The 25140-nt window shown below is 32.4% G+C and overlaps 1 protein-coding gene across 1 annotated transcript in view; it reads left to right on the top strand.

The window, feature by feature from the left end:
* Positions 1-25140, top strand: part of LOC118182213 (vesicular integral-membrane protein VIP36-like) — a 69652-nt gene that overhangs the window by 6860 nt on the left and 37652 nt on the right. Inside the window, exons 2-4 of the mRNA XM_085808016.1 lie at positions 11934-12049; positions 23584-23698; positions 23816-23898. Of these exons, the coding sequence (XP_085664142.1) occupies positions 11934-12049; positions 23584-23698; positions 23816-23898 (314 nt within the window). The remainder of the gene's footprint in view (positions 1-11933; positions 12050-23583; positions 23699-23815; positions 23899-25140) is intronic.

Here is a 25140-nt window from a genome sequence, read left to right as displayed (position 1 = left end):
ACATGTGCGTGTATGACTTCATAATAAGTCACGGTGGAAGAAGCGACATTGTGAAGCATGTTAAATCTAAAAAGCATGAAGTTAATGCTTCGGCTTCGACAACGTCAAAGAAAGTGGGTGATTTTTTTTTCAAATTCAGCTACGAATTCGGATGCCGATGTCATTTTGGCAGAGTGTTTGTTTACTGCATTCCTCATTGAACACAACGTGCCGCTAAGCGTTGCTGATCATTCCGGTCAACTTTTCAGACGGATGTTTCCCGACTCCAAGATTGCTCAGAAATATGCTTGTGCTCGCATGAAAACATCTTCTATTGTGAACAAAATTGCTTGCGATGCACAAAGTAAAACGATAGCTGCACTCCAGAATTCAGCATTTTCGGTGTCAATCGATGGCAGCAACGACAGCGATTGGAAGCTTTACCCCATCGTTGTCACATATTTTTGTGATGTTTCTAATGAAATGAAAACTCATCTTTTGCGTCTTCCATTGTTAAATGGAGACGCTACGGGGGAAAATATTGCCTCCTTGGTAATTAATGAGTTGAAACAACTTAACATCCCAATATCAAACTGCATTTCATTTGGTGCAGATAATGCTCATGTCATGGTGGGTGACAAAAAGGGTGTAGCCTCTTTCCTCAAAAAAGAACAAAATGAATTAATTGTTATTGGATGCCCATGCCACTTAATTAATTTGGCAGCAGAAAAAGCTGCAGCTGCTTTACCATTAAATATTGACCAGGTTCTGATTGATGTGTTTTTCTATCTGGAAAAAAGTGTAAAAAGTAAAGAAAACCTAAAGAATTTCCAAGAACTGTGCTCTGGTGAAACGAGAAAAATTCTGAAACATGTATGCACGAGATGGTTATCCTTAGGCAGAGTGCTAGGAAGGTTTATTGAACAGTGGGATGCATTGCTAATATATTTTCACGAAGAGACCAAAACGAAACCACAGATCCCATCAAATTTGTCGGCATATAAGATTCTGAAAACCAACTTTGCTTCTAATCAAAATGCTTTAAAAGGGAAAAGCCAACACACAGAATCAAACCCTTTAAAAAGAAAATGCTTAGAAGACTCCTCAAAGGTCAACTTTGTTAAAGAAGTTTCAGAAACAATCTTTTTTACAAAACTTTGTTAAAGAAGAAACAATCTTCTATTAGCCGGGAGGAAAGGATTTTCTATCTTCTTTCTTCGGATTTGAACAAAGCATATTGTAGTTTTGTGTTAAGTACCATTAAGATTTTTGAAAGTGTAAATACCCTTCTACAATCAGCTTTGCCAAAATCTCCCCTTGGTTATCCAAATTCTTAATGATCTTTTGAAAGAACTTTATACTAAGTTTGTAAAACTGTCCGTTGTGAAAAACAGTGTGTTGATTCGTGTTGCCCATAATAGTTTGGCAAATCAAAAGGATGACAATGATCTTGTAATTGGAAATCAAACCAGGGAACTTGTAAATTCTTTGAAAGATCATGAGAAAAAAGAATTTTTTCAATGTGTTAGAAAGTACTTTTCCTCAGCCTGTGATTACATTGTAAGGAAGTTTCCTTTCCAAAATAAAGCTCTTTTAAATGCTGAAGTGGCAAATTTGAAACAAATTGAAAATTCATCTTTTGAAAAGATTCGTTTTTTTATTGATAAATTTCCATTTTTGTTAACAATTAAAGAAAATGAATGCCATAATGATGCTTTAGATGAACTACAGAACCAATTTTCTGCTGCACAGTTTGAAGACTTTGCCAGTTCTGGAGAAGATAGACTTGATGTCCTCGTTGGTACCTTAAAAAGAATAAAAAGAGGTGATGGAACACCAAAATATGATAGACTAGCAAGAGTTTTGTGTGCTATTCTCGTAATTCCACACAGTAATGCTGAGTGCGAGAGAGTCTTCAGTGTTGTGAAGAAAAACAAAACTATGTTTCGTTCTTCAATTTCACCAAAAGCTCTAGAAAACATTTTAATTGCTAAATGTTATGAGGAAACTAATTGTTATGACCGGAAATTTTCCAAAGAATTTTTGGCTAAAGCCAAAAAATGCACTCTAAATTCATTGCAATAATTTTTTTGTGTAACATTAAGTTTTTGTTTTATGTTTCCTAATAAATTTTTTAATTACTACTTAATTCAGATTTACTAATGTAAGTACAATTTTTTTTTTCTATTTGTATAAATTGTTATTTTTTTAATATCAAAGCATGATATTAATTCTTCGTGTTCTTCTGAATTTTAATCTTTAGAGGTTGGCAGGTATGGATTATGAGACAAAATGACAGTCACATGCTTGAATTAGAGAAGATTTTCCACAGTCTCAGAAACTTCAATTTCAGAAAACTCGGTTAAACAGGGTTTGTAGCGCCCTTACAAGTGCTTATAAGTCCTTATATTTGAAAATAAAATACAAAGGCCCTTATAAGTGCTTACTTTTTCTTTAAAGCCCTTATTTTTTGCTTTTAGTGTTTTTTTTTTAATCCTTTTTTTTTTTAATGAACGCACATTTTCCCCCCGTACCAAAGCCGAAACTAAATAAACAACTTTTCTTCCTTATATGCAACGTCAGGTAATGAATCATTACTCCCGGAAATTGCTTTTTCCCCCTTTCTCTGTATTAACGTAACCTATAGTGCGCGCGAGATTACAGACAGGTGTACGTCGTTCTATTGGTCAAAGAATTGCGAAAATGGTAAAAAATTCCGGTACATTCGGTATTCTTTTCCTCCCACCCAAGTACTACACAGGTTTGGATTTCTATCAAGATTTTAATAATTTGCATTCTCGTTCCGTGTGGTCAGTTCATATTCGTGTTTATTATGATCGTCATACTTATATTATGAGCATATGCATGAATATTTGTAATAATATAGTTGCAGTAACTGCTGAAGTATAGATAAACTTCCAAAAATGGGTGTGTTTCTACACAGATTAGCTTTCTAAGGAACAATATTCGGAATGGCTTAAATAAAAGGAAAGTAATCGAATAGTCAATTTTTTTTTTTTTTTTTTTTGTCAATACATTATACAGTACGGAGGTTCACCAAACAGCAGACTTTTTTTTTTTGTCACTGTTTAACCTGGATTGAATGGGACTAAAAGTTTTTGCGGTCTACCCAACCCAAGCGAAGATTGATTCTATTCGGGAAATTTAATGCTGTCTGTTGAAAATTAGAATCAGAAACATCCCAGATTAGTAAGTCTCTTTCTTTTCTTTTATTTAGTTCTTTATTTTCGGAGTGGAAGAATTACGCCGCACGTATTGCGCAATAACGTTTGCGGTATTTTGCAGAGATAATTAATTTTGATGTTCAGTCCGAGATTTGTTTATGAACACTTAAAAGAGTTTTACTGTACTTTCTAAGCAGAATATTTCTCAGTTCCGTTGGTCTATTTTACATGATATACATATCGAAATGTCAAAATCATTTATTTAGCCGAGAAATCTAATTCCACTCCTCTTTTTCCAGTTACTATCCGGCATATATTCGGCAATTTCCGAGTATGCGGAAAGGATGACTGCATGAAGCAATTTCCCCGTCTTCTGATTTCAGAAATGTGCCTCTTTTTAACTTAAATTACTTTTCTTGGAATATATGTTAAGGGAAAACTGTTATGCAACGAAAATTTAGAAAATGTTCAGAATTTTGATTTAAGTTAAATTATTTAAATATTAATATGAGAGGAAAAATAAATTGTATTTATTATTAGGTGCCAAACAAATATAATTAATATGGCTTATTATAATTTATTTTCTATATTTTGAACTGAAATTTCAAAAGTAAATCTTGTAATATAGTTTAGTTCTGCATAGTTTTTTTTTCCCTCTCATTAAAAACTAATTCTGTAAATTGAACTGTCATTTAAAATTAAAAAAAAAAAAAAAAAAAAAAAAAAAAAAACTTAATTGTTTTCCATGGTTGAGGCAATGCTCATTTTCTTAATAAATATTGCATTGCTCATATTTTAAATTACAAGTCTAATTTTCCTTTTAAGGTTATACAGTTGTGTATAATGTAATTAGACAGGTGCTTATTTTTTCCTTAAAATGTGCTTGAAAAGTGCTTATAGGTGCTTATTTTTTTAACTAAAATGTGGCTACGAATCCTGTTAAAGATCATGTTGGTGATCTTTAATTGGAAATGAATAATTCACAAGCAATTTCACAAATTACCTTTTGTTCATAAGGAACAGATTCTGAACTCCATGTTTTTATGATGACATACTGAGCAGACTTCTGAAGTGGATTATGCACATTAGGCCTGAAAAAAATTCAAATTACTAATTTCTGCTAAAGGACAAATTGTTACCAGAGCCGTGCTTAAGTATTTTGAAAGCACATTAGGTAAAAATGCTTAAATATACTAAGTTTATTAATTGAGTTAACGATACTATAACACAACTCTTATAATACTTATATACATAACTTTATGTATTCAGAAAATATGTTTAATGATTTAAAATTTTTGAAAGAAAACAGTAAAAAGTACCTTTTTGATAAACAAATAGCACTGAAAGGTTAGAGTACACTGAAGAGGGTCCTTTGGATTATCGCTAAGATGTTGTTTCATTTATGGTAACCTGAGTAGTTGAATATTATGAAACCCTATTATGACAAAATTGGCTGCTTGATTGTGGTGAATTTGAATGATGGGAAAAGGTTTGTAAGGGCTTGTGTGTATTTGTGTTGGTTAGGAAGTATTTTGGTTATTTTGTGTTTTACACGGTAAAATGGCTGAATGTGGTAAGATTAATTGAACTTCTGTACAGTTTGGAAAGAAAGGAAAAAGCATTAATTGACTGGTGCATAAATGAAGGTTTACTTAGTAGCCATTATAAGTGTTCTGTTTGTAGGAAGAAGATGCATATGGTGGAATGTCGGAGGATACCGGCGCTACAAAGGATATTTTTCACTCTTATTTTTGTGAATTTATGTGGCTATACTGATTCGGTTAATCTTTGGAATATGGTAACTTGGTGATTTTTGGCGAAAATTTGGCAACCAACCCTGCTACAGCAACCTTCTACTTTTTTTTTCGCCACCATTTTGTCTTCACGAAGTAAAGACAGGTTTCTTTTCATTTTACTTACTCAACATTTTTTCCAACAATCTGCTAGCCGAATTACGCTTATGCTAGAAATTTTATAAAACAAAAGTGCTTAATCATGACAAATATTAACTGCAAAATTGGGAGAAAGTGCAGAATCGTAAACTCCTTGCCGCGTTTTTCAGAATGACACATACACGGTAACCTATTTTTACTTAAAAAAATATCCCAGAATTGCACAAAAATGGCATTGCGCACACTCTTAATTTTATCTATGTACACTGCTTTTTTTCTCATAAATTAGAAAAATTTGCATGAAAATGCAGGAGAATTTTGTGAATCTTTAAAGTCGTAAAAATGACATATATGAAATTACCTGATCGCGAAAAAGTATATACCCTTTCTAAGGATGAACATTTGCACGTATAAAATAAATAAAATATCCAAAAACTTTTCTCTCTAAATTATCTATTATAAATGTCACCTGTGAATTTATAACGCAAACATTAAAAATGGTTGCAAATACTTAGTGTTAAATATTTAAATTATTTCCATGCATGTTTACTTCTACTGAAACGTATTCCAAAATGCTACAAACATATAATTCACAAAATAACTATCATTTAATTAAAATATAATTAAACCATGTACACATCGACTTATTTTTACTTAAAAAAACATCCCAGAATTGCACAAAAATGGCATTGTGCACACTCTTGACTTTATCCATGTACACTGCTTTTTTCTCAAAAATTAGAAAAATTTGCACGAAACTGCAGGAAAATTTTGTGAATCTTTAAAGTCGGTAAAAATGACATATATGAAATTACCTGATCGCGAAAAAGTATATACCCTTTCCAAAGATGAATATATGCACGTATAAAATAAATAAAATATCCAAAAACTTTTACCTTTAAATTATGTATTATAAACGTCACCAACGAATCTATAACAAAACATTAAAAATGGTTACAAATGCTGAGTCTCAAATATTTAAATTATTTCCATGCACGTTTACTTCGACTGAAACGTATACCAAATTACTACAAACATATAATTCACAAAATAACTATCATTTAATTAAAATATAATTAAACCATGTACACATCGACGTATTTTTACTTAAAAAAACATCCCAGAATTGCACAAAAATGGCATTGCGCACACTCTTCACTATATCCATGTACACTGCTTTTTTCTCATAAATTAGAAAAATTTCACGAAAATGCAGGAAAATACTCAACGTATTCTACTCAAACGTATTCCAAAATACTACAAACATATAACTCACAAAATCACGATCATTAAATTAAAATATAATTAAATTTAAAAACGCTACTTAAAATATAAATAAGCACATACATTAAATTAATAAAAATTAGATTATAATCCTAATTACTTTAAACTAAATCATTGCTAATAACAATTTTCCATAATACCATATTAATTTATTTACTCCTTACATTTAGAACAATGCATAAAAATAATATCCTCAAATGATTAAAAATACTAACTTACCTAATCTTCTTCAGAGTCTTCATTACGTGGCACGCACACTTCCCTACAGAAAGAGTTCCAATCGGCTGCAGTACTACTGCTAATTTCTTTCACTTTACGTGGCGCCATGCAATCCGAAAATTAATCAACACTATTTCACACAACACACAGTGAAGCTTAATACAAAATAATATATTACTACCGATATTTTTCCAAATTTTTACCCCCTTTTCCGATTAAAGAACTGTAATTCGTCCATTAATGTCACATGACATATCTCATGATCTCTCATTTCCCTCACACCAAATAATGCGTAATCGGAACTGAGTACTTCTCACATTCTTACCAAAGTCCTAGGTAGTAACCTTTATCGCCTCCAAAATGTCGCCAAACTACCTGTTACCATATTCCAAAGTTCAGCCAAATTTTGTTAATCTTATGTATTTGTTAAAAGTTGTGCTAATTTTATAATCTCATTATTTTGTGAAGCTGTTTATGGTAGTATGCAAATATACTGGTTATTTCTAAAGTATTAATGCATATCTTTTAAAAATGTACCTCGATGTGTCGTACATACGTTGACATGTTTGTTAATTTTTTTCATAATAGTTGTGTTAGGGGTATATATAAGAAACTGTATGAGTCATGCAATATTTTTGTCAGTTCATACTCAGTTGATGATTATTTGCAATTTTACATTGTCTTCCTGTAGGTTAATTGTGGATTTTTCTCAGAAAAAATTTTCTTTTTTTTTTCAAAGTTCATGTTAAAGACCAAACTGCTTTGTTGTTAAAATAATGTTTTGAGGGATTTATACAATGAATTAGTATACTGGAGGAGAGTAAAGTGCTTTGATAGAAATTTGAGATTTTCTCTTGGGAAATTCTGAAGCACTGCGGTTTTTAAAATTTTAATTAATAATTTCTCAATTTTTAATGCCATGAGAATGAATTTTTTACTCTAATGTAGCTATTAAAATTTTTTTTTCTATTGTATTCATATGAAAATTCAGTTTTGATGCATTTTTACTGAAAGGTGTCGATCAAAATTGTTGTAGTTTAAATGTCTGTTTGGTAAAAGTATATTTAAGGGTACCCCTTGCCGATTTTTGGTGGTACATGGATACCAAGTTTGTGAAATTCTTTGGCTTGTGTAGAGGCGATTTTTTACGCCGAAAATCGCCGCTACGCAAAGCCAAAATAACGAGACAAAGAATTTCACAATTTTGGTATCCATGTACATATTGACCTATTTTCATTTAAAAACAAATTCCAAGAATTGCACAAAAGTGGCATTGCGCACTCCCTTGACTTTATCCATGTACACATTGACCTATTTTCACATAAAAAAAAAAAAAATAAATAACAAAAATTTCTTACCATATGCTAAAAATAGATTTTGTTGATGATACTAATTAGCCCAAAGATTGCATTTAGGGCTATTTTAATTAAGAATAATTGATTTGTTATTCACATAAACCCAGAACCAGGCCTCGTATGGCTGCACAGAATTTAGGACCCACATCAGGCGGTAAGCTATCTAGCACTGACCCTCAATAAAGCTTAAGTATATGTGGGAATTCATTTATTCAGAACTCTGATGAGCCTTAAGCACACGCAAGAAATAGACACAAGTATAATAAATAACTAAACTAATACAATTCAGGCATAATTTTCTCAGTGCGTGATAGAAGCAAGATAAAATTTAATGGAACAACTTGTAGGTAGTCGCTAAGCTCATGATGCATAGTCAAATATGTATAGTGAAGGATAGCTAAATTTGATGATGATAGCCACTAATTTTAAAGGTTTTTGGATATCACAAAACAAAGGTGAAATTTTCCAATTAACGGATTTTGTAAAGAAATGTGGAGAAGCGATAATAAATGAAGCTGATATAAAGGAAGTTTTTCATTGTGATGACAATGCTTCTCAATCATGAATCAATTAATGAATGACAAAATCTGTAGTATTGTTCTAGATTCAGAAAATACCTCTACCAATAGTGAAAAAGTGACAAAGAAGTTACTGGAAACGAAGAAATTTCGATTAACAAGTCAGCCGGAATTCTCGACACCACAATTACAGGACTTCAACAGCATAACTAAACAAGAGATTATGTGTGTCTACAGAATTAAAGAGAAAGTATTAGCACAAAAAATGAAACAACTTAAAACACTTATATTGAAAGAAATGGTTTAATAAGGTAAACAAATAAATGTTAAGCTTTTTTTTTTTTTTTTTTTTTTGTAAATTTTGATACCCTTTAGATCATAAATACTTTATTATTTCGTAAATCACGATTTCATATTTTTAATTTTATAATTTCTACATGCCATCTTACTAGATTTAAACTGATGATTTAATATCTGGAAAAATACCAAATCCATAATCACCGAAGTCCCAACGAGTCCGGATTTTGGAATTTGTACTGTATCTACTTCTCATCTTCAGTTAAGTTTTTTGGGGAAATTTTGTTCCAAAACGCGGTAACAATTCTTAGAGCATCTAAAACATTGAATTGTGTCCCAACAGTCTTTAATGGGTAGCTAATTGTTTTGTCTTAAAATTATTCAGATGTGTAAACCGTCATTGGAACTACTCTTATACACGGCCTCGGTTGGCAACAAATTTCTCTTCATGAGAAACTCCACACCACCATATTATTTAAATTTTTTGTCTACATTTCAAATTTTAAGCCTAAAATGTCTGCGTGCGAAAAGCGCGTTTTTAACACACAATTTACGCCAAAAATCCAAAACAATGAAAATTTTAGACAGCAAAAACGTAAAGTTTCTAACTAAAAATGTTTGGCAAGAATCCATATACACAGCAATCTGTTTTAACTTAAAAAATAAATCAGAGAATTGCACAATCTGTGCAGCTTAGGAATCTAGGAATTACTCACACCTCGCTAAAATAAAGTAACATAACAACAAATTTCAAACAGTATCATGTACACAGTGTTCTGTTTTAACTTAAAAAAACATCAGCAAATTGCACAATCGACACATCGTGCACAGCCTGGGCATTGCGCACAATTTAAAAAATAAATAAATAAACTGAAATTACAAACAATTCAATAAAACAATGAACATAACATTCAATAAAATAAAATGCACTTCACATTGTAAATGCTTCTTCAAACAGTTTAAATATCAATTTCAAACATCAGCAAAACTCTTCAATTTCCACCACTTTATCCTTTCCCCCATCTTCTGAGACGCAGAGCATACAAAGTCCAGCATACATTCGTGAATAAAATTTCTTTAGTCACACAACATCTGTGAACAAAAGTGCCACAATTTTGCTATATCACACGTCTTTCTGAGATTCATATTTTCGAAAGCAACGATTTTACCTTGCACGCAATCCAGATTTGCAACTGAAATTTTGCCACCACCTCTTTGATTGCAACATAAGCCATTTTAAAACGCCTACCAAACCAACCAACCAGCAAAATTAAGTTTCAGTGACAAAAAGGGTTGCCATGCAAACAACATCGTGTCAAAGACCATCGCAGAAGAATGCACAGTCACGTCAAAAACCAGTGCAGAACACATTTGGCGATGCCATACATCTGAGGGCGTATGTAAAAGTAATACTCAACCATCTTATATAAGCATGGAATGGTTTGATGGTTTCTTGTATTAATGAAACAAATTGTCAGGAATTTAAGAGTTTTAGCCACTTGGATGTTGGTTAGCTGATGGTTATTTTAAAATTGATTATAAAATATTGCCTTTTTTAACAAATAAAAATGGTATAAAAATTAATGTGGTAAAATGTCTGTTATGTTATATATGTCCTATATATGAAAAGTTGTAAATAACTACAAGTTTATGTCTTAACTAAAAAAAGCTGTTTTTTTAAATGTATTTATAAACAGTTTTATATTGTACTTCATTTTTCACAATTTTGTAAGTCATGTAGAAGAAGGGTTATTGCTTTTATATTTATATTGGCATCATTATTTGTTTATATTTAAATTTACTAAATTATGTAATGTTCAATCTGTACAGCTAAGACTGTGACTGGTAATGGTTGATTGTGTTATGTATTACCCAGTAAGATAGCATATGATAGACAATTTTCTGTTATGAAATGGTTATTTATTGTTTTATTTTGCGTATTGAAGTTCATCATTTTTCTCCCATCTGCTTCGCATTCCGATTGTTGTTTTACTGTCAAACGACATTTATATGTTTACGACACTAAACTCTCATGTAGTTCAACTTTGTTATAATTAATAATAGGTTTCTTGGCTAATTTTTACTGTACGGTACCCCTTGGTTTTTGTCTGAGAAAATTGCCAAATGGTATTGGTTGTTCGTGAAATTTGGAAGCCCGCTGTGTGAAATAGGTTTTTTTGGTAACCCTAATGTTGATAATGTTGGCAAAACTAGCCTTGGGGAATTTATTATTTTTTTTGTGATTAAAAAGGGTTATTTCTGCGAATGTCACCAAATGTGTTATGGTAAATTTAGATTTTGACAATTTTTTGTAATAGTAACCCTTTTGTATGGACCCAGGTTTTTAGTTACCATTCTTTTCAGTTGCTGTTTGGTTGCATGTGTGTGGTATGATCCTTGTATTTTGAACTATTATTCTGCTGTGGGTACCATCATTTGAGTATGTCTGAGGTGACTAAGAGGATGAATGTTTATGGGTTGGATTATTATGAAATTGTAAATTTGAGGTTTTTTGTATGGGTTGGATGATGAACGAAAGACATTTAATTTTTGCATGAAAGCTGGTTTAATTGCTGATAGACATGAATGAGCCGAAACGATGAAAAATTTAATTGAATTGCTTATCTGGAGGATGGAGAAGGTGGTGGGAAGCCTAAATGTATGCATGTGAGAAAAGGTATGTTAAAAAATTGACGTTTCATTAATTTATTAGTCTCTGTGTGTTAATTTTTATTAAAATATTTGTTGTTTTATGTTAAGAAAAATGTATTTTTTGGTTATTTATTCTTCACTGTTTCTGTATTTTTGGTTATTTGCATGCCTCTGTGTGTTAAGACAGTGGCAAATTTTTTCTGGTTACCATGATAGTTTTAACTTCCTGATTTTGTTTAACTGAAAATAGATTGATGTGTACATGGACAAATTTAAGGTAGTATGCAATGCCTAGTTTTTGCAATTCTCTGACTTTTTTTTAATAAGTTAAAATAGGTCAATGTGGACATGGACACCGAGTGTGTAAGACTTCTTATTTTGGTTTTGTGTAGCGGCCATCTTGAAATTGGTACCGATTCTTCTTGGCATAAAAAAAGAAACGATTCACCAAGGGGTACCGTAGAGTAAATTTTTACCAGTTTCTTTACTGATAATGTACTTTAAGCAACTGAAAACAAATAAATTGAAAGTATTATTTATTTTATTTTGCAGCTTCAGGGATTTCAATACCATTCTGGGATTTTACTGGAAGTGTTATGATAACAAATCATTACATACGACTTACTCCTGATTTACAAAGTAGAAGAGGAGCTATTTGGAATAATGTTGTAAGTTACTTTTTTGTATTATTTAAAGCTTGTAATATGATTCCATATTGTTGTTGTGAGGTGTGGAATCGGTGATATCTTTCTAAACAATCACTTCAGATAATTAAAAGTTTACAGTATATTATAAAACTTAATTGTGCAGTGTGTTATTAGTAACTGCAAATAGCTAAATGAAAATGTTTATCTTTAGCAATTCCTCCTTAGCATACAAGAAATATTGTCATTTACCAAAATCACTTGCATGGTAAACTCTGAATTACACTTCTGGTAATGTCAAATGTCGCAGGTAAATAACAACTAACAACTTGCCTGAACTCTCTAAATCATATTTATGTAGTGTAACATGAGCATGAGTCTAGTGTAGCAGGAGCTTCTGGAAGCTTTGGTAAGAATTGATCGGTAAAGCCTGTGAGAAATGTATTTGCTCAAACTCATGATCTAAATGAACTGTCTTTACAATTTAAATGTTGCCTCACTCAGAGCCAAAAGACGAACAGTTTTACATATAAATAACTAAATATGTCAGTGCACAGTATTACAATAATGCAGTAAAAAAGGGTTTAAATATTTATAGGTATATACTCACCCCTCCCTTAAGGACAGCAGTCATTTTCATAATAGTTTCCGCTGATTTTCCATCTTCTTGATTATTAGCATTCAAAGAAATCCAGAATTCTGACACCAATTATTTCGGGCTATGAGTTCTTTGAAATCACTCTGCATGATATAATACTTGATAAATAGGAAGATATAAATTATTTATTGTAAAAATTAACTGCATATGGCACAAAAAATAACTACAAATAGCTTGAGGAAAATGCAGATATTAAGGAGTTCTTTTGTAGTGCACCCCTCGGGCCTCATTTTTAGTGAGTACAGGTACGGCACTCCTAAAGTACTCTAGGCCTTCAGGGGATCTTCTGAGTGAGATGGCTGTCTCGATCTAGGAGCCCCAGTGATCTATTCTCTTTTCTGTCTCCTCTTGGCTGGAACTTTTTTCTTTCCCTTCTGCCTTGTGGTTTTCCTCTTCGGAGGTTGGGGCTCATCAAGAGAAACTAAAACACCCTTTGTCTCTTGTTTTCGAGTGGCAAAGGAAACTGCCCACGTGTTTGTCATGCGTGGAGACCCATGTTGCTAAAAAGGAGGGTCTTAGTAGTTAAGGGGCGAGGTACTTTTCCCAACACACAGCTTTGGCCTCTGCTTCAGCTAAACAGGAGGCACCTTGTTGTCCTCACAGGTGTCAATCGGCTGTACAAATTATGTCCTCAGGGAATCATTAGCAATTGAAAAGAGAGCATATAAAAACCATCAAATCTCTTTGTTCATTAACTCTCTGACCAGCCAGTGTTTTCTCTAAGAAAGTACAAATTTCCCAAAACTACTATGAGGAAAAATTATTTTCTTGATTTTAACCCTTTGACAGTTTCATTTTTTTCCAGAATTCGGTCAAAAAAATGTGACATTTTTTTTGTTCATTTTACATTTTTAAGTAAAGATATGTTATTAAAATTAACATTTCTAATATTTTTAAGCATTTATTACAACTTTTTTTCTTTGATGAAAATAATCAATTTTCCCTGCAAGTTGTTTTTTCCCCCTACATGAATGCAAAACAGGGAAGTTACATTTACAATTAAAATAGTACAATTACTTAACAGATATTTTCGATTACAATTCAATTACATTTACTATTATGTTTGATACAAAACATACTTACCCTTCTTTTTTTAAAGATCTGATTTAGTGTGATATATCTTAAAGCAAGGCGACAGTCACAGTCTGGGCAAAAATACCTTGTCTCTTTTCTAATTCTTTTGCCATTGTCATTTTTTCCCGATGAACACACATAACACTGTCTTGCGGGTCTTAGTTTTGTCTGTAGGTGGAATAACCTCTAAAAAATGTCTTTCTGTTAGTCTTAGTGGAGTTGGTAAATATCCAGGACAGCCTTTTCTTTCTTCTACTACTGCATGCCTTTCAATAAGTCGATCGATAATTTCCAATCGAAACTGTAAATTCGTATCTTTACCGCCGTGCTTTTTATACTAAACATAAGTGTTCCATAAACAGATGTCTAGAAGATGAAAAAATATTTTTTTGTAGTATTTCTTTCCTCGTTTCTTTATTACAGGATAATTACTTAGGTTCTGGTCCATTCGATCTACACCACCCATTGTGTTATTATACTCCATAACTAATTTAGGTTTTCGTTTAATTTCATTCGTCGAAGTGGATACTTGAACCATTTCCGAATTATGTATTGTAGATATGAGAGACAGGGCTTTTTAGTCCATCCATTTCATAATGCACACTTTTTCCCTCTGGTAAGCAAGCATTTGCCCTTTTTGAAGTTTTTTTTGGTCAACAGCGCTTTAGGAATTTCCTTTCTTTGAAGTTTTAATGTTCCGTACATATATATACAGTAACTAATGAGGATATCTGCTATTTCAGGAGATGAATAAAAGTTGTCAGTTGTCAGACAGTATCCTATATGTAAAAGTGGTTGCATAAGTGTAATAACTACCTGCAAAGATTTGCTCAAATGTTTGTAACTTTCATCAAACACAGTTCCTTTTCCGGTGTATATTATCATAGACTATACATATCCAGACAAAGATTCACAAAGCATGTACAATTTTATTCCGAAGCATGATTGCTTTAGAGGGAATATACTGTTTCCAACTTAGTCTTCCTTTGAACAACATAAGACTCTCGTCTATGGTAACATCACGTTCAGGGATGATCATTTCTTCCAAACGAGATTTTAAATGCTTTAGCATGGGCCATATTTTTGATAATTTTGGACACTCATGAGAATTTATGTCAAAATTGACATTATCTGAAAAATGCAAATAACTGTAAATTAATTGAAAGCGGCGATATGACATCACTTTTGGAAAAAATGTCGTGAATGTTGAATGCCTCTTGCTCCAATACTGCTCAACAACTGGCTTTTTTATAATACCTTGCAGAATATTCAAAGCAAAAAATGCATGTAATTCATCTTTCGATGTTGGTGTCCATTTTTTGCTCCTGGAATGCCTACGAAGTGTACTGTTTTTTATGCATTGCTCAGCATATCTATTTGTTTTAAAAACAATCAGGTCAAGCAAATAATGGTCTATGAAAGCATCATAGAACTGAAGTTTACCTTTAGTCTCATCGATATCCAAGTTAATTTTTGGAATTCCAGTGAAAGCAAATCTAGGAGTCGGATCCGAAGGATTATCACAACTAATTTAAAAAAATTGTCTTGCTTGACTGATTCCATCTGTACTACTATCAGAGTCACTACTATCCAGGTCATTTTGTAAACTTTCGCTACTATCATTTACAGATAATTCAGTTTCTGATTCCGAGTCACACTTCGAATCACAAGAAATTAGCTCCATGCGCTCTGAATTATCCATTATTTAAAAGTAAAAATATATTATTCAACTCTTACATCAATAAAATTATCAAGCGGTTAGTAAAATATAACCAGAAAGCTATACACTGAAAGATAACAATTCCTCTTCTGATACAAAACATGCGAAAAAAAACTCGCGCTTTTGAACCAATCAGACAGTAAACTGCGAACTATCATTTACTGGACAACTATCGGCATCTATACGAATAATTTGTTACTAAAATTGGAAAAATATGGCCGAAACAGTGCAAGCGAAATAGAAATCAGGTTGCCCGTACGCCGTACGCGCAAATCAGTAAAGGCTCGAAATATGGGAAAAACAGGGAAGGGGTTAATGTAAAAATTCTCCTGGTATTTTATACCTGGATTTGTGTACTTTTAATATATTGACTTAATTTATTTGACATATTTTAATATGCACGCATATATACATACGTTCTTACAGATATCACTAAAAATATTCTAGTTATGGCCTTGCCGGTTAGAGGGTTAATAGAAGGGGAAAAAGCTATTGTGGATCTCAGAAGATGTGTTGGGGTGGGTATCCACTTGACGAAAATTATCTTCCATCTTTTACTTTTCTGAAACAGCGCCACTGTAACCCAATTTCAACACCGCTGAGAAGATAACTGTGACTAAATAACCCATTAATCACACCTTTTCATTTGCAACTCATTCTGGGGGGTTAGGAAAACACGCGATGAATGTGTCTTGGGGATTACGGTCTAGCCCACATTTTACCCCGAAGAGAGTCTGCCATTACTAACGGATGATGATGCATTTCCTATGAACGTATCTCTCTCGGGACAAATAGTGAACTGTTTAAAATTATGCTAAACAGCAACCTTGTGTTTGGTGTAGGTGTTAATTAAAACTCTGTTAATTTTGAGGGTCAGCAGATACAAGTCCTTCTTTGTCATTCAGATTTTACTACAATTTTTACCCTTGCAGGCAAATTCCACAAGGGCATACTTTAAAATTGGGTTTAAGGAGAAAATATCAAAATCAATCTAAAAAATCCATTGGAACATGGAATGTAACGAAAAGAATGCATACGAAAATGACAGGCATGTTAAAATTGAAGCGTTTTTGTGCACATTGTTGTCAGAGTTTTACACATTCTGAAAGTCTGGCTAATTCTTCTAGAAGCCATACCCTTGGTGGTAATACAGATGTTCTCTTACGAAATATGTGCCCAGAAATGATAGCAATATAAAGTGTAGACATGCTGATAAGTCAATCAACTCTTAAAAGAATTAATGAGGCTCTATTATCTTTTTATAGGAACATATTTTTATTTCCAATTCAATACAATATCCATTTGTGATGCCTCCTTTGCCTAACAAAATTTGCCATTTATGATAAATTTTGTTATGTCTGTGGCTAAAAGAATATTTGGGAAAGTGAAAACTGATTGTTTTGCTAAGGTCTATGAATGGCTATTAACATTGAACAAAGCTCAGCTTGTATAAATTTATGAGTTTTAGAGAAAAAACTTGAACAGGATGTTGGGGTATTTAATTTTTGAATTCAGTAGTTAAAAATACTTTGTTTCTTTGTGTATCACTAGACAGTCACTAGAGTTGTGGATTGTGACTGTATTTTTGTTACTCAACATCTTCTCCAGCCAGAAATCTAAGGATTGATGGTAATCTTCCATTTCAACTGGATTATATCATACACTATAATGGCAAACAGGAATGAACTTCATATGATTTTTTCTGACCGCCTATTTCTCAAGCTCTTGATTAATTTCTCAGGAGTGGTATGTTAAGCATATGATTTCCTCTGTATTCAGCATTTAAATGTCTCTATATGTACTAGAAAATTTGGCAAACTGATGTTACTATGTTGCAGCTGATTTATATGCAACTTTTCTGCAAGATTAATTATAACAGAAATCACACTTTTTTTTTTTTTTTTTTTATTTCTAAGCTATGACTTAATGGAGAAAATCTTATTTCTAGCAATTCTTATATGGCATTTCTAAGTACTTTTTCATTGCAACCATGCCACCCATTTTTGGTGCTATATCGTAAAGATACAAGCCTGAATTTATCAATAAAGTTTATAGCAATATTTAACATCAAAACAGTAATATTTAACATAACACTTAAGCTTTTTCCAGATTGCATTAAATAAATTAGCACCATAATCTTGGAATTATACAAGCAGTGGTTACAAGAACAAATATAAACAGTAGCCACATAAAAGGCACATTACTTATGTTTTGCACAAGAAACAAAAGATTAATTGAAAAAAAAATTAAGATTACATTACTTGTATACCTATCGTACTTTCACTGACCACATAAAGTAAACTTTGTTCCACATTCACATTGATTTGGAATTTACTAAGAGATAAAAAATTAACTGAAATCCTCTTTCTTCAGGGCCCAAAAGCAAGCCCTGAAGCAGTAAAGTCTTTGAACAGTGGAAATTTGACTTTAGTTCAGTAAAAAGCAAATGGGCTGGCTACATACATGGGTATTTTTCATGAGCAAGTTTCCCTTAGAAAGTTCTCTATGAGGCAACCCTCCTCTTAGGCAGATAGCCCTCACATGTTTTGTTATAATAAATCAAGCTTGTTTCTTTGAGGAAGAGATATTCTTCATAAAGAAAGATTGTGTTTGAATAACCACTTTATGAAATCAAAATATGACTTGAAACTGAAATGGCTATACAGTCTTTGTTACTGCTTGGAAGGAAAATGTGCCTCAACACAAACATAGTTTGTTGGATCATACATTGTTTTTGTTACTGTTATTTCTCTCATTTACTAACCAAGGCTTATTTCAAATGAATCACAACTCAGTGGTTGATTGGAATAATTATTCTGTAAGATCTATCTCTACTTTTCCACATACACTAACCTAGATCCTACAGTGAACCTGGCGAATTCTCGCACAGGCTTGAATTAAATACCAGCACAGAAGAAGGGGGGAAAATAATCCTTTATTAAATCAAACTAATTTAACAGAAAGCACGAACTTCGTGTGTTACAAAACACCATTCACTTGCTGCGGTAACTAACGTAGACTAATATAATATACAAATCAAATCTGAAAAAATAAACAAGTGCAAGAATGCACTTCAAAATTACTCCTAAGAGATGGACTCGCAGAAATCTAACCAGCGTGATACTAAACTGATAAGGCCAAGAGGCTTTACTAGCGTGACTGCGAAATAACAACGAAACGTGCGCTTGGCTAGTGAAACACACTCTGAATAAACTGAGATAATCATATGTTTAAATAGCACTTCACTTTACTTTAAATTTACATCCTGGCGAGAAAAGTGAGGGGAAGTTGAGAACAGGAAAACTTAAAATAAATTTGTAATGCAAAATAAAAAAAACCCTACAATTTCCCTCACCAGAATTTAACTATCGCATAACAAGGCTTTTAAAGCCTGGATAAGATAGCTAAATTCTAAATCTACATGCGAGTTCACTTTTACATACAATTTCCCTCGCCAGAATTTAACTATCACATAACAAGGCTTTAAAAGTCTGGATAAGATAGCTAAATTCTAAATCTACATGCGAGTTCACCTTTACAATCTTAATCTATACCTTAACTAAATTTAAAGGTTTTTTACAGATAGAGAAATGTGGCACATAATTACAATATCTTCTCTCTCTTTAGCAATTCTTGTTTTGTCTTGGAATGAAAAAAGTTTAGTACATGCTTACATATGTCTTATTTTTGCCGCACTTTTAATATATATATATATATATATATATATATATATATTTAACAGTTCAACCTTTTCTACATTTACTCAATTCAATCTTTCTAACTAACCTTGAAACTCCCCCTTACTACACTATGCTGGAGCATAGTGTAGCGTAAAATGCGAGCGTGCTTTATGAGTACAACACTTACCGACTACCCCACATTTACTTGTTAGAATTAAACCAACTAGATCTAGACAGACATCTTACAATCAAATCTCAGCCTGAGGTGCTAACGCTAGTGAGAATTAACTTAGTCTGAAGAGCCTAACCTTTTAATTTACATTCATTCACAAATTATCTTAACTTCTTTTTAGACTTATCATCAGTAACATAGACTACTCTTTCATTCGAAACACAATTTCAAGCATACAAAATACTTTAAGTAATTCAGAATTCAAATATTTTTACGTAATCAATTTCTTACTTTACTCCACTAAAAAATAAGCATAGATTAACTACATGCACGAATTTCTAACACTTTGAGTAATGAAGTTCGTTTTCTTGATACCATTCTACCACTGTCTCTATGATGTTTAAGTTAACGTTTCATTCTAACATGGCGAAGATTATTTGCTAAACTTTCTTCCTTTTCATAAACATTTAAAGCTACTTGCTTAATAGAACAATTTTAAATTTAAATTTTAAATTTTAAATTACTTGCATAATATAATAACAATAATGCAAAAACAATTCTTTTTAGCTTTTTTTTTTTTTCAAACACAAAATTGTAAGCATTTTGCTAAATACAAAATTGTAAACTCTTACTAAATACAAAAGTGTAAGCTTCTTGCTAAATTAAACAAATCTTGTCCTCTTTCCGAGGCAAAACTGACAAATATTTTCAAGCAACTTTGTACTAGATTTTAAAAATAAATTTAAATAGAATAATTTTGACTTATCTTTTGTTTGGGGTACTCTGTCATTCTCTTTTTGACGAAATCTTGTCACGATAGAACTTGATTGAGACATCTTACGCGTATTCCCTGGCAACTCTGACCGTTTCCATTTCTCTCAGTTGCCGGTCGTTTTCTTTTGATGCCTCGGTCCATACTGGTTTCTTTCGGCTATGTTTTACTTCTGTGTGTGCTAGTTGCTTTCTGGTTGTGGCCGGGGAATTTTTCGTTGGACCTCCGTAGGCTCTTCTCCATTTCTTAGGTATTTCCTTCTGTTTAACAGCTCCTTGTCTAATGAGCATTTCTTGTGTGGAACTTGAGGTGCTAACTTATTCTTGACTTCCTTAGTGGCTGGTGTCGTAAGTTCTGATGTCTCAAATGCTGTTGTGCAGGGTCTAGTCTCCCCTTCCTTTCTCATGACCTTATTTCTCTTATGGGGCTTTTCTATTTTGTGTTTATTCATACATCTAAGCTCTTGAAGTCGATGCTTCTTTCCATCCAGCTCCAAGACTCTGTTTTCATTCCTTTTGGTTCCTGGAAGAACGATTTGTGCTGTTGAGGGCCCTTCTCCTATGTTTGAAGTTTCCTGAAAAAGATCTTTAAAAATAGGCATGTCCTTATGATCATGATATTTTTTCACTTGATCCACATTGGCAGTAATATTGCCTTCTTTGCTTCCTTTTAAAAATAAAACTGATCCACAAATACGTTGAATCACGCAGGGGCCTTCAAATCTCGGATAAAATTTTGACACTTTTTCGAGTGATGTGCAAGACAATGCATATTTTCTTTTCGGTACTTTATCCTGAGGTTTAAAATTAAAATCTCGTCTTTTCTTATTATAGTAGAGCAATTGTTTTTCTCTAGCTACATCTGAATTTTTGATTTATCATTAATTAATTTTTGATGTCTTTTTGTTTAAATTCTCCCTCCCTTTTCTGGACAAAAAATAATTTATCTAAAGGGGTAATTATCTTCCTTCCCAGAAAGAGTTCACAAGGGGCCTTTCCCATGGTATCATGCTTTGCTATTCTGAGAGCATATGCCAGTTCATCTACACAGTCATCTAAATGTCAGTGATACATTTTTACATAGCTCTGAATGATTTTAACTATGTTTCTGTTTACACTCTCGGCAATATTTGACTGCTGTCTGTACGGAACCATCTTAAGGTGGCAGATGCTAAGCCCTGCACATAGCTCCTCAAAAATTTGACTAACGAATTGGGGGCTGTTATCTGATATTACCCTAAGTGGTGCATCATATTTTAAAATGGATTTATTTAGAAAAAATCGGCTACAATTTTCGCTAAGGCTTTTTTAAGGGGGACTATTTTAACCATTTTGAGAAATGGTCTACTATCACTAGTAAATATCTATTTCTATTACTTTAACTTTTTGGAAATGGGCCCAGTAGATCTATTCCAATTAACTCATTAGGAAAAGTAGATCTTATACTATTTAGATACCCAGCCGGGTTATAATTTACATCGTTAACTAACTGGCATGTATAGCAAAACCTGACATACTCAGTTACCACTCTTTGAAGTTGCAGGGAAAAAAAGTGTCATGCAATTCCTTTAAAATACTGAGTCGCAACCCGCCTGGAGTGACTGGTCTTATTTCACTATTTTCATTTTGTTTTAGTATAAAATAATAGTTTATCGACTATTTCATAGTTTGCTGCTCTATTCCTTATAGCCACTATATCCGGATGTTCGAAATTATCCGGGGTTTGCAAGTATGCATAAATATGCCTATATTCTGGATCCTTTTTTAACTCGGAAATAATTGTTTCTCTGGAATCTAATAGTTTTGATGTTAATATGGAACATTTTATTTGTTTTCCTTCTTTGTCCAATTTTATTCGAGATAATGCGTCTGCCACAATATTTTCCTTTCCCGGTGTGTGTGTTTAAGCTGAATTCTTGCAACTTTAATGCCCATCTTATGAGTCGCGGACTTAAGTTTTTGCCGGAGTATAGTTGTTCCACAGCGGCATGATCTGAATACACGACTATCGGTGCCTTACCAAAATAAACTCTGAATCTCTGTACGGCTAAAAGTACGGCCAAAGTTTCTCTTTCCGTAGCAGTATAATTTCCTTGCGTTTGAGCAAGGCCAACTTATACTCAAGGCCTGCCAGACTAAACGAAATTCCGGGTCGCAGTTTTCAGTGGCTTTCGCGAAATTCATCACTAGGTGGCGCTTGCATTCTGCTACACTTTTGCTATAAGTTCTTTATTTGTAACGTGGCTCGTTATTAACAAAAAGTGTATTTTATTAGAACGTGCCACTGTAACTAATAGTAACATAAGATGGTATATTGTTGCGTGCTATACTGCAAAGTTTAAAAAAATAAAGTTTACTTTTTAAAAAAATTTTACGATTGTATTTAAATAATTATTCGCAACATATAACTATTGGATGGATAGCATTTCCATCAGTTTCATGTAATACAGAATTAATACAAATGCATAATACAAAATTTCTTAAACAAAAGCCATCATCAAGTAAAATTTTAATGCTTTAAAATTCTTTTGATATGTTTCTTTCACTCAGCTTTTGTATATGAACAAGCTTCTTAATATATGTGTGTGTGTTCAGCTTCATATAATTTTTCCTTCTTTCTGAAATAAAAATATCGTAATCTTTTTATCATACTGGAGATAATCTCTGTTTTCTGCATAAATGGTATTTTAACCTATCATATTTATATATATATATATATATATATATATAATTGCATAATAAAATTTAAGAATGCATCCACGTATATATTTTATAAGAAATGCTAATTGTGTTTTTTTTTTTTTTTTTTTTTTTACAAAATTTATTACTTTTTAGGCAATATATATAATATATAGGCAATATAGTATATCAACATGCTGTTCTTGAAAAAAAATGTTTTATTATAGATGTTCATTCCTTTTTAAATTTGATTGAGTCATTGTTCTTTTATGGAGCTCTTTTTAAAAATGGCTATTTCCTTATGTGTATTAATGTACTGATTTTCAGAGGGGATGTGGATAATCAGAAAGTAGCATAACTATTCTAACAATAAAATTTTTCGTATTGAAAACATACCATGTCTTGCTGTGAATTTCTCCCCAAACTACATCACACTAAGATTTATGATGTTCAAATTATTGAATTTTTATTTTTGGATCATTCAGCATGTGGTAATAAACGGTGACCATATCAATGATAACAATTTGCGTTTTGAGGCAATATTGTGTAATCAAAGCACATATTAGGATGTAACAAAAAATTCTATACAAGCATGGAAAATTCTTTTATGTATATCAATAGATATACAGTATTTGCATATGTCAAGTGTGTATTGTAAGAAAAAAACTCTTTTAATCTTCAAATATTGTTATATAAAAGCTGTATAAGTAATTTTTGTGCAGAAAGTAATTCATGGAATGTAAAACTTGTGTAGTTGTATAATGCTGAATTTAGTATTGTATTAATTATAATTTATATTTACAGCCATGTAATGTAAAAAATTGGGAACTCCAAGTTCATTTTAAAATTTATGGCAAAGGCAAGGAATTGTATGGAGATGGAATGGCTTTGTGGTACACAAAGCAACCACTTACCTCAGGTAATTATTCAGAATTGTTCTTTCTTTCTTATTTCTTTTATGAAACTAATTTTCGTGATGTGAGATTTTATAGTAAGTAAGCCTCAGAAATGAGTAACGTTTTTTGAAACATTTAAGGACCTGTGTTTGGAAGTGTTGATTATTTCAATGGACTAGGTATATTTTTGGACACGTATGCAAACCAGAATGGTCATCATAACGTAAGTTATTTTGCATGAAAAATTTCTTTTATTTAAATTATCTAGGCAAGTGTATTCTACTTTTGATGTGTGTGCTAGACTTGACTAGTCCATTTGGCGTCTTTATTGAAGCAAATGTATGTAGTATTTGCATGGAATTAAAAATGCTTAAAGGATTATTTATTTGCATGTATTTTTTATTTACTTTATATTCGGTTAATACTGTTTTTGGTTTTTCATAAATTGTAATAAATGTTCATTTAATTTTGGCATTTACTCGTTTGAATATGTTTCAAGTATTGGGTGAAATGAACCAATAGGTTTCATTGCATATGAGTATGAGTGAAGGGAGCCATTTTACTGCTGTTGATAGAGAAAACGAGTGCACATTCTTGAACTCGTAGATTTTGTGCAACATTACACAAGAACTTTAATGCATTAGCAAAAGCTTAGTATGCATCACTCAAATAAAGAAGAAAATCGGGCCTCAAGTTTGAGCAATATTGAGTGAGTAATAATTGAGTTAAATTGTCAAAACTTGCAACAGTTTATTGGTAATGTGTTGGTGATTAAAATGAAAAACATAGTTTGAAACCTATGATGTCCAGTTTCTTTCATTTATGCTGTTTTTAACCATCAATCTATTTGGCAGAGAAATTTCTTGATAAGAATATTTTTAAAGAACTATGAGGGTTGTAAATTAAATAGTGGCAACTTAACCTTAAAACTCGCAGAAGGGCAGGCATGCACAAATAGGATATGAGAGCAGTCAGGTGGCGCTGTTGTCAATGTGTAGAGTGCAAAAAATAGTTGATCTGCTTAGAAGGGTAGTTGTGTGGCGTTAAAGTGAGGAGTTTCGTTTCCATCATTCTAAAGCATGTTTTCAAAAGGTGATCAGCGGTTGTGGCTTAAAATCGAGGTTGCCCGTGGCAAAAATGCAACAGAATGCTATCGACGATTAGTGGAAGCCTGTGGCACAAATGCTTTACCGTACAGGACGGTAGCACGATGGGTTCAAGCATTTCATTCATGTCGGAATGAGACTGCGGATTTGCAATGCACAGGTCGGCCCTCCATTCCTCAAGAGCACATTGACATCGTGAGCGGTCTCCTTACCATAGACTGCCGATGGACTGTCCGAGAATTATCCTTAGAGGTTGGTCTGTTAAGACTTGCTTAAGATGGCATCGTACTTCAAATTGGAACTTACTCTATTCAAATACAATTAGGAAACACCTTTATGCAAAACGATGGTTTGATATA

The sequence above is a fragment of the Stegodyphus dumicola genome, chromosome X1 (genome assembly GCF_044657685.1).
Source record: "Stegodyphus dumicola isolate Sdum_Otavi_A_Nest chromosome X1, ASM4465768v1".
Taxonomy (NCBI): domain Eukaryota; kingdom Metazoa; phylum Arthropoda; class Arachnida; order Araneae; family Eresidae; genus Stegodyphus; species Stegodyphus dumicola.
The sequence above is the reverse complement of the archived record's forward strand: the minus strand, read 5'-3'. Positions and strand labels throughout refer to the sequence as shown.